This window comes from Cynara cardunculus, assembly GCF_001531365.2.
Source record: "Cynara cardunculus var. scolymus isolate 2C chromosome LG 13, CcrdV1, whole genome shotgun sequence".
Lineage (NCBI taxonomy): Eukaryota > Viridiplantae > Streptophyta > Magnoliopsida > Asterales > Asteraceae > Cynara > Cynara cardunculus.
The window spans coordinates 17,134,780-17,144,848 of NC_037540.1; the positions used below are offsets into that span (position 1 = coordinate 17,134,780).

Sequence of the window (10,069 nt, forward strand, 5' to 3'; positions counted from 1 at the left end):
TTATATTATAACTATACAATCTGCGATTTACAGAATATTAAATGTTTAATTATGTAATTGGCAGTGTTGGTTCATAACAGCTGAAATCGATATTCTTTTTGGACTACACTCAGATAAAGATGGAGTCTATTGCTTCTGCCATTGAAACAGATGCCCAAAAAACGATTCCTTCTCCATGGGAGTTCAGCTGGTGGGTCTCTCTCTCTCTCTCTCTCTCTCTCTCTCTCTCTTTTTAGGTTTATATATATGTATATGTAATGCCCACAAATTTGAGTGTTTTTCACTGCATAGTTGACAAGTGTTTTTCACTGCATAGTTGACAAATTTGTCTTTGAATTCCTGCTCTTATTTCTTTATAAAAGGTATCTGAAAGCTTCTGCTTTATTTTGTTTTCAAATTGATTAGCACTTTGGCCACTTGAATGAACACAGCCATAATTGAGTTGTCATGCCTTTCTCTATGGTTTGACCACTTTTTACTACTTTAGACAGGGAATTATTATATATGATTAGCAAGTCTGATTACATATTTGTGCATATCTTAAGGCATCAAGATGCGAATGTTTAATTAAGGTAATTATCGAGGATTCCATCTGTCCCATGAAAATTACTAACATTCCCTTTTTAGTAATCTTTGAATAATAGTTTTCGTATTTGCTAAAGAATTTTTCATGTTGATCGTTGAAGGTCTGTAGGATTCTCTCTTTTGTCGTCATCCTTATGCTATATGTCCGTATATTTTCTCTCTGCAACTTCCATTTGGAAGTTCTTGTTTTCTGTTCTCTAGCCCATCGATTACTATGTCGCAAAAGTATTACCAAACAATGTTTTTAGTTGGAGTTGTATGCACGTTAAGCACTTGGGGCCTATGTTGGCAAACTAGCTAGTTGTTGACAAAGGCTAGCTGTTACGCTAGTCATGTTTAGTATATAACTAGTTGATAAGCTAGATGACAAAGTAAAATAACCTAAAAGGCCATGTTATTAGCCATTTACGTAAAATATAAGTGGCATAAGCAGCTTTTCAAAAAGCTAGCGGATGGTAAGCTTAGAGCTTACCAAACTGGGTTTTTTCAATTAGCTCAAAAAATAAGGTGTCTTGTTGTCGCCAAACATGATTTTTTCGTAAATGATAAATCTTTTTTCAACTTCATTAGTCATTCCCACATTTTAAATAGCAACTTTTTTGTTGCAGTGATTTGGAAGTAGATTACAAATCTGAGGAAAAGGCTGGCATAGTATATTCAGCACTGGCTGTTGATAAGGAGGTATATTAACATCATCTCATGACCATTTTGTGCCATTTCTAAACATTAAATATATAACATTTGGTTATTATTACGATTATGTTTCCAGCTTCAACCAGACAAAGTCAGGCGGCTGATGTCCATCTCCGACGGGAAACTTTCAGTGTAAGTTTGGTCCTATCTGTATAAAACAAATTGGAGCGATTAAACGGAAATGTTACATGATATCATAAGCAAGTAGAAAATACTGAATCCTAATATTTCTTGAATATGTTGATACAGGCATTTTGAGGCGGTTGAAGCTAGATTTCTTCGTGCATCATTCAGCGCCTTTGTGGATGTCTTAACGCTAGCAACGAAAACAATCGAACAATTTGGTGAGGGCATCGAACTGTAACTTGAGAATTATAGTTTTATACCCAATCAATCACTCTTGGTTGCTTCTGTAACCGTCAATTGGTGAACTATAAATACTTGGTTAGCTTAATGTGTTATTTCTTGTAATCTGCATAGTTACTCATTAAGACTGGTCTTTGTCTTAGCCCAGTTGTGGAATCATGGTTTAGTGTGAAGAGTTATAAAGAAAAGAATATAACCCATAAGACCGCTGGTATTTCAAGTTTGAAATCTTATTTTTGATGAGAGGTGATCTTAAATTTTGAAATCAAAATCAATAAGATTAGAGGTGGTATGGGTAGTGCACCAAGTCTTTTTCCCAATACTATGTAACATCTTTTAGGGATTGTTTGTTTACCTCTTAATAGTTTTATTAAGAGGCAACCGTTGAATTGGTAAGAGGTGAATCTTGTTTGGCAAAAAAAAAAGTATGCCTCTTAATGGTTCTAAAACCCTCTGAATGATTTTGTATCATGAATCTTCTTTAATCATTAAAAGCCTTAATTTCATTGTACACAATTACCAGACAATTATATTTTATTTTGCATTATATTATGAGTGTCTCTTAATCATTCTGACCACTTAATTATTTTGTACTAAACCATTCAGCAATTGTCAAATAACTTCTTTAACTTTTTTTGATCGGTATATGTTGGTATTGATTTTGTATCGATTTCAAGTTACATATGTATGAAAACTTGTTATCCTCTTCAAAATTTGAGTGATAGTTTTGGTTTTGTGAAATTATAATAAGCAAACAAAAAATTGGGAATACAAAACTTAAAAATCAGTAACTATGCTTTAAAATTACTCAATTTAATTAATAAAAAATTAAATAAGTCGGTATTATGGTACTACCGTGATAAATAACTTACAATGTTTTGTATCAACCAAGTTTGCATATTTGGTATGTACTATTATCCGACAGTAATTGGTTCGAACTAAATTGATACGGTTGGTACATATGTTGTCTGGTTTGGTGCAAAAAATGGTCATTCTTATAAGATTGTTTGTTTTTGTAAACTGATAAATGTCTAAATATAAGATATCTATTTTATCTCTTATAATATTATAACGTTGAATTTATATAATTTTTTTTCTTTCACTTTTACTCTTAAATATGTACAAGTAATTATCAAAAGGTGTTTCGTAACTATTATACTCATTTTCATACAATATCTTTTTAACATAATCACCTATTTCAATCCCTTTCCAACAATTTCACATGTTTTTATTCATCACAAAAATTCATATTAATTTGATCAATAAAAACAAAACAAAAAATTAATGTAAATAAATTCTAGAGTGAATTACATTTTTGGCCCTTGTGGTTTGATGTTTTAATGGATCTCGTTTCTAATTTGAAAAATTAACGAGTTGGGTCTCCAGGAGTGTAATTCTTTAACGAGTTAAGTTAAAAGATATGGTATAACAATCTTTTCAAACGTACCACTGTGATCTCTTGTAAACCCCCATGGAGGATATTAGGGGGAAAAATGGGTGGAGAATCTCTTGCAGAGAGCCGGATGAGAGGAGTCCAGTTCAGAAGGAGGGGATATCCCAAACAGAGATGTAGCTCGTTAAAAAGTGTAACCACAAGGGCACATTTCTCTAATTTTTCAAAATAAGGACGACAAGGATGAAAAAGGTAATTCACTCTAATGGGCCGTTTGATTGATTTTCCATCAAGTTCAGCGTCGGTAAATTTTTTTGTGTGAATCAATCCGTCTATATGAATTAGGAAGTTTTTGTTTGCAAGGTTTTTTCATAGATGTAATGAATGTATTTTTTTCAATTGGGAGGGGCAAGTTTGGAAAAAAAAACTTGACTTTTTACATGAAACTCTCCTTAAAAACTTATTGAATAAGCTGTTTTCTATATCATTAAGCCACTATCAAACAATTATATATAGCAGATAGTTATATCTCCAATTGATATAGGAAGAAGAGAAGAAAATGAGAGAATAATTATAGACATGGATTATGCTATATAACTATCTCAATTTAGAATTAAACCTCAGGTTCAGAAGTGAAGTGCTGAATGCAGATGGTAAAACATATATTGAGAATAATACATTCTGACTACTGCTTGCTTAATAATAACTAATAAGCACACCAACAAGCTTCTTTTGGGGCTATTTTTCATTTGCAGATTCAATATTCATCCAAATAAGTGTATAGCATATCATCTTTCTTAGACTTGCGTCGACTAAGCAACGCCTTGAGTAGACGTTTACTTTTGCTTGGTATCTGGTCTGTCTCTCTGTACGTTTCTCTATCAGCATGCATTCGCATCGAAGCTGATTTCCGAGGCTCGGAAAGCTACAAATCAGCCATCGTTTTCAGAATTAGTAGGATTCTTTATGTTTTCAAGAGAAGTTCGATAACTAGAGCATTTCAAGTGTTCATATATACCAGAATCCATTTAGCTTTTGAACTCAAAAGCGAAAGTGTGTGCTTTATTAATTACCCTTTGTCGACCAATTGAGGTCGGAGTCGTCGGTCTGCTTGGATTTGGAGTGGTGGATCTTGAATTTGATCTCGAATTTGGGGTGGTTGGCCTACTAGATAGAGACCCAGTACGCAGAAGAGAGAATCGGCGTGGTGAAACTGATCTTTTCTCTGATTCACCATCCAAATAATGTCAGCAAACAGCCATCGGAATTAAAAGTAAGTAGCAAAATGAATGGTTCCGTACCTAAGTCTTTTCTGGTCACTGCGCCAGTGAACGCAAATGACCCAGGTTGCTGGGCAGGTTGTGGAGAAGGAGACGGGGATCGCCCTTTTCTACATTTTTTAATTGCATTAATCTTTAAGATTAGACATACAAGTTGAATGCACAAAAAATGATGAAACATTTACCTAACCAAAGCTGGTGAGGTTTCTCTGATAGTAGCCCGAACAGCTGTGTGTATCAAAAACAGACCCGTTAAGCACATATAATCAAACAAAAGGTTATAACGCCACCCTCTGGTCTGGAGCGCCCCCACTGTGTGGGTCCCACAGTCATCATGGGGCGGGTAAATCATTCTGCATAGATATCCACCTACTTACTTGCTAGGCTAAAGATGTGGGGGCTAGATTGAACAACTTTAAAGGTGAAAAGTTCTTACCATTTTTAAACTCATGCCAGTCATCTTCATTGTCCAAACTGCATCCTTGGTACTTCGATTTAGTTCGCATACCACCTTGCATGGTCTCTCCAACTGAACATCGAGTTCAATATTTAGACAATAATTATCTCCTTCCATGTCCATACAGAAAGGATCACAGAAGGCAGAAAACTACAAAAATATAAAGAATCATTTTAAGAAACTTAAAGAGAGTGAAGGAAAGGTGAGACCTGGCAAAATATATCTTTTATGGTACTTCGGAATGTTTATCAAAGAAGACTGTTGGGCGAGACCTTCGTGATCAAAACACCCTTGGCATACTCTTAGTCTCTGAAACACCACATCAAAAAATAAATGACGTCAAAGACTTTCCAGCGTAGTGGTAAAGGCTTGGGCATGGCATAGTCATGAACCCGAGTTCGAGCCCTGGAGGGGAGTGTTGGCGACATTTAAGTGAGGCCATGTTTAGCCTCCAAATTTGCCGGAGATTAGTCGGGCTTTGGCCCGGACACCCTTAAAAACAAAAAAAATAAAAATAAATAAATAAAAAATAAAAATAAATGACAAGATTTGTTCTTGAGGACTACATTTTGAGCAAAAAGCTGTTGTTTTAAAATGGATGATATTCTACGAGCATGTTTGTCAACCATAAGCTGACTGAAAAAGTCCCGTTTGGTAATAAGCCATAAGCTAGCTTTTTGAAAAGTTGCTTCAAGTAGCGTCTCAATAAGTTCTGGAGGCTTTTTTTCACTTTTTCCAATTATGCCCCTTGCATTTTTCCAATTAAGTTTTCAACATGTCCTCTTAGGTATTTTAATCGTCATATAGCTTATCAGCCTGTTTTTACCAAAGCCGACTAGTTTATCAGCCAACTTATTCATCGGCCAACAGCCACCTTATAAGCTAGTTTGTCAAACATAGCCTAAAACAGACCGAAAGCATTTGTAACAATAGCAATCCTGATGTAATATGTTACTAAATGATAACGGAATGCAGAAGTACCTGTTGAATACATGATACTCGAAGCTCTGTTGCAGAAACTTCATTGACCTTTTCGCCTAATATGTCATTAACTTTATACGACACAGCGCCCAAATGGTCCACTGTATTGACTAGGGCTTTGATGGCATAATCTTTTAAGGTATCAACCACTCTGAAGCAGCAAAAACATGTAACTTGAGGTGCAATCACAGACATTTTTATTAAGAATAATCACTACTTCCCTTAACCGAATCACTCACAATTGTTTTTGATCATCATTGGTGTAAGACAATTCGAAATATTCAGCAGCCGCGTACAATTGTTTTCTCAGATTCTTCAAATCCTAAAACAAAACCAAACATTCAACAAGATTACAGTTCTGCAAACAAGATAAAAAAGGGGCAGGGGGGGGATGGGAAAATGAACACGAATAAGAACACGAGACGATGAAATTGCCTTGAGACTATCGGCGAACAGCAAACTTTGCTGCATAGCGATCTCATCGTAATTTGCTGGTTCCTTTGGGATGGGCAATGCAGCAGATGAGGTTAATGTCTCCATTGAAAGAAATCCTTCTGGAACAATAAGAAACACTAGATTGTAAAAAAGAACACCAAAGAACCAAATTCAGAAGCTATCAATCCATCTTTGAGACCATGTTCCAGTTTATAGATTATACATCAAGATTTTGTTGTTATAGCAGCTATAGAATTGAATCATTTCAAGCTCAACTGCATAATATTAACAAAGGACAGAGACCAAAAAAAGATACCAGAATCAAAAGTTTGCGACTTTTTCTAGTACAAAGCTCATTGGATTCCTCGAAAATGGCAGAAAAAACAGTAAAAAGAACAAAACTTTGTACCCTTTCAGAATTACAGTGTGGTATGAACATTCAAGTCTCTCAAACTTGTTCCATTTTCTCAGTAAAAACACCAAAATTCACTTGAATCAACCCCATTTGGTTCTTGAAACACAAGTAAAACCACAAGAAGAAAGCATCAAACCGACACCCATTACGGTTTTGGGCATAAAGATTATGAAATTTCTGAAAAAGTACACAATTTCGCAATACCCAACAAAAACCCACGAGCAAAATACGATAAAGATAGGGAATTTATCTGACCTGATATAATTGGGATTAGAACCTCCAAGAAGAATAGAAGCAGATATGGTGTCTTAAGCTTGGGTTAGTCATTGATATTTGAGAGAAGGGTCGTACGTTCAGCAGAGCATAAGCACAATGTGGTGTATTAAAATAAGGGTATTGACTAAACAGTAGAAGAAGACAAGAATAATTCAAAAGAGCTTGAAAACTGCAAGTTTAGAGAGAGAGAAAGAAGAGAGGGGAGCACGTCTGTTGGGTTTGGTTCAATATGTCGATATCAAACCCCAAAAGTCCACCCTTCCCACAAAACCTAATGCTCTTATGGCTACAAGCATTCATTGCAAATACATAACCCATTTTGTACTCCCTACGTCCTCCTCATTAACCCAAAACATTCATATCATATCTCATGTTTTTTTGCTAATTAAGGTTATTATGAGATTTTATCTTTGTAAAGTCGAGGTTTTTAGGAAACTTTATCGAATTTTGAATCAATTTCTTTATTTTTTTAACATACGTTTTTCTTATTGAATAAAAGTAGTCAAAATTTCGTAACTGATGGAATATATTTTATATGAATTAAATATGGTTTTAGTGTGCGAAATAGACCCACCGGTTTGCGAAATGTTCTTTTGACTTGCAAAATGACTTATTAAAATCATATTGTATTCATAAAAATACAATTTAAATGTTACGAAATGAACACTTATAAAATCTTGGCTAATTTAGTTTATACCAAAAATAATGAGCCAAAAAGTAAATATAGTTATTTATCTGGTTAATTTCTTAAATTTAAATATCTATATATCTTGAGACTAAGGTGGCGTTTGGTTTGCAGAATGTTTTTGGATGGAATGGAATATGTTAAAGGAATTTGACTTTGAATGAATTTGAATGGAATGTTGTAAGGTTTGACTACATGTTTGATTGGCAGACTTTCGAATAGAATCTGTTAAGGAATTGGAATCTTTCTGTTTGATTCACTGAATGTAGCTTTAGAATTAGAATAAAATTTTGGTAAATGACCAAAATGCCCTTTTTTGAAAATTTTAATTTTTTTAAAACTAAAAATACTTCGATAAAATAATTATTTAATATGTAAAACAATATAAAATACACAACTCAAATATAATCATAAGCCAAACGATGTTACTAAATCGATAGTGGTCACCGGTGGTTCAGATTGGTGGTGGTCCACAATGGTTCAGATCGGTGGTGGTGGGTGGTGGTGGTCGACGGTGGTTCAGATCGGTGGTGGTTCAAACTGGTGGTAGTCAGTGGTGGTGGTCGGCGGTGGTTTAGATCGATGGTGGTGGTCGGCAGTGGTTCAGATCGGTGGTGGTGGTCGACGGTAGTTCAAATCGAAGGTGGTTCAGATTGGTGGTAGTGGTCGGCAGTGGTTCAAATCAATAGTGGTCGAGAGGTGGTCGACGATGGTCATATTGAGTTTTATGAGATTATAGTATATTAGGTTAAGGGCATATTTGGTATAATGAAGATAGAGATTTCATTTCATCAAAATACCATGGAGTTGCTAAGGAATGTTAAAATCCTTTATCCATGGATTTCATAGGAATCTGAAGATTCCTTCCGCTGAAAAGAATGAACCAAACGAAGGAAATGAATCTGGTGAAAGGAATTCAACATTCCAATTCCTTCAGATTCCTCTAGAATCTGCGAACCAAACGCCACCTAAGTAATTGTATTTTTAACCTTTTTTCAAATCCAAATCTCAAAGGCTATTTATGTATTACTAGAAGGGTACTTGTATAATATAACGAGAGATGTATCTCAATTTTAATGTTTTATTTTATTATTTATCTATGTCGATATAATACGATTTTTAGTGGTTTTGAAAAAGCGAAAATTGTTTTTATTTTTAAAGAAAATATAAATTTAACGATATTATAAAAATTTGAAAAAAAATATATATCAATATTAGTATCAAATTTACTATTTAAAGTTCTCGTTTTTTGTGTAATTTTATTAATTCTATATTTTATTTATAATTTAATTCAAATCTAATAACGACGTAATTTATTTATCGTTTAATAATATAATTTTTATAAACAGTACTTTATTTATAAAAAAATAATTTTTAATAATTTTTGTCAAATGCTTTATAATATTACTAGAAGGATACCCGCACAATTTAGCGAGATAAATCTTTATTCTAATGTTTAGTTTTTATTATTTGTCTCTATCGATATAATAAGATTTTATGTAGTTTTGAGAAAACGATAGTGTTTTTATTTTTGAAGATGGTATAAAAAAATTCAAAAAATAAAATAAAGTATTAAGTTAACTATTTAATAGTTCTTGTTTTTTTGGTGTAACTTTTTTAATTCAATTTTTTATTATAATTCAATTTAGGTTTAATAACAAAGTAATTTATTTTTTGTTTGATAATATCATTTTTATTAAAGATAATAATTAAACATTCGGTTGGAAACTCAATGATAATCTTAATTATATTTTATATTTTCAATATTTAAAAATAGATGTTTATCTTATATTTGATTATATCTATCTGCAGTTAGTTACATAAATTTAAAAATAAAGTTTTAATAGGTTGTACTTACATAAAATCACTTGTAATCTTGAATTTTAAATAATATACATCAATAAACAGTAATTTATATATAAAAAATAGTTTTGATCAAATGCTTATTAAATAAACAATGATATAATAAAATGATTTTTTATTTTAATTTAAAAAAAAAAGAAGCTATTTTATGTTTATTTAAATATTGAATTGTACTTGATGGGAGTACTAAAACTAATGATGAAAGGGGCAGGGTGGGGATAAGAATGAAATGATTAGTAGAAGGCACATGCGGATGGAAAACGGTTTTGCATACAAAAACGTAAGACATAAAGATTTAAGAGGGGTCATTGTTGCAATTAATCAAAAGTAAGAGGGCCACCACCATAATATTTAAAGACTCATCATGACCCACAAAGCTATAAAGCCGTCATTCTCGCCTAAATTTGCATTAACTAATTCAAACATGGTTTTTTTATTATGTATTTCATAAGATTTTTTTTATTTAATGTTATTTATTATTATTATTTATGTGTAATTCGAAGTTGAATTATAAAATGGAAAAACATTATGACAAAAATATGGTGGTTGTTATTAAGATTAATTATTTTTTATACCGAATAGTACCGTGTCATGCAGTAATAAAAACAGTCCATGGTAATATTATGTTAATTCAAGTTCT

The 10,069-nt window shown here is 32.8% G+C and overlaps 2 protein-coding genes across 3 annotated transcripts; one reads left to right on the forward strand and one right to left on the reverse strand.

Moving 5' to 3' along the window:
- Window positions 1-45: 45 nt before the first annotated feature.
- Window positions 46-1,864, forward strand: LOC112525617. Its single transcript, XM_025135814.1, has 4 exons — window positions 46-190; window positions 1,194-1,266; window positions 1,355-1,410; window positions 1,528-1,864. The coding sequence occupies exons 1-4, from the start codon at window positions 120-122 to the stop codon at window positions 1,640-1,642; spliced, it is 315 nt and encodes a 104-aa protein (XP_024991582.1). The 5' UTR covers window positions 46-119; the 3' UTR covers window positions 1,643-1,864.
- Window positions 1,865-3,618: 1,754 nt separating this feature from the next.
- LOC112525441 (protein ABIL2-like) lies at window positions 3,619-7,105 on the reverse strand. Of its 2 annotated transcripts, none has more exons than XM_025135571.1 (10): window positions 6,861-7,105; window positions 6,191-6,309; window positions 5,995-6,077; window positions 5,756-5,906; window positions 4,984-5,083; window positions 4,754-4,846; window positions 4,503-4,545; window positions 4,339-4,427; window positions 4,111-4,262; window positions 3,619-3,962 (listed from the first exon to the last, which is right to left on the reverse strand). In XM_025135571.1, the coding sequence occupies exons 2-10, from the start codon at window positions 6,293-6,295 to the stop codon at window positions 3,795-3,797; spliced, it is 984 nt and encodes a 327-aa protein (XP_024991339.1). In that variant the 5' UTR covers window positions 6,296-6,309; window positions 6,861-7,105; the 3' UTR covers window positions 3,619-3,794. The 2 variants fall into 2 exon arrangements, with proteins under 2 accessions (XP_024991339.1, XP_024991340.1); XM_025135572.1 differs by lacking the exon at window positions 6,861-7,105 and adding an exon at window positions 6,507-6,516.
- Between the last annotated feature and the right edge of the window lie 2,964 nt (window positions 7,106-10,069).

Coding starts and splice junctions, on each gene's coding strand:
- LOC112525617 (XM_025135814.1), top strand. CDS start 120: ATGGAGTCTATTGCTTCTGCCATTGAAACAGATGCCCAAAAAACGATT. Junction 191..1,193: donor TCTCCATGGGAGTTCAGCTG/GTGGGTCTCTCT, acceptor TTTTTGTTGCAG/TGATTTGGAAGTAGATTACA. Junction 1,267..1,354: donor CACTGGCTGTTGATAAGGAG/GTATATTAACAT, acceptor TTATGTTTCCAG/CTTCAACCAGACAAAGTCAG.
- LOC112525441 (XM_025135571.1), bottom strand. CDS start 6,295: ATGGAGACATTAACCTCATCTGCTGCATTGCCCATCCCAAAGGAACCA. Junction 6,078..6,190: donor TGTTCGCCGATAGTCTCAAG/GCAATTTCATCG, acceptor GTTTTGTTTTAG/GATTTGAAGAATCTGAGAAA. Junction 3,963..4,110: donor CCTCAATTGGTCGACAAAGG/GTAATTAATAAA, acceptor GCTGATTTGTAG/CTTTCCGAGCCTCGGAAATC.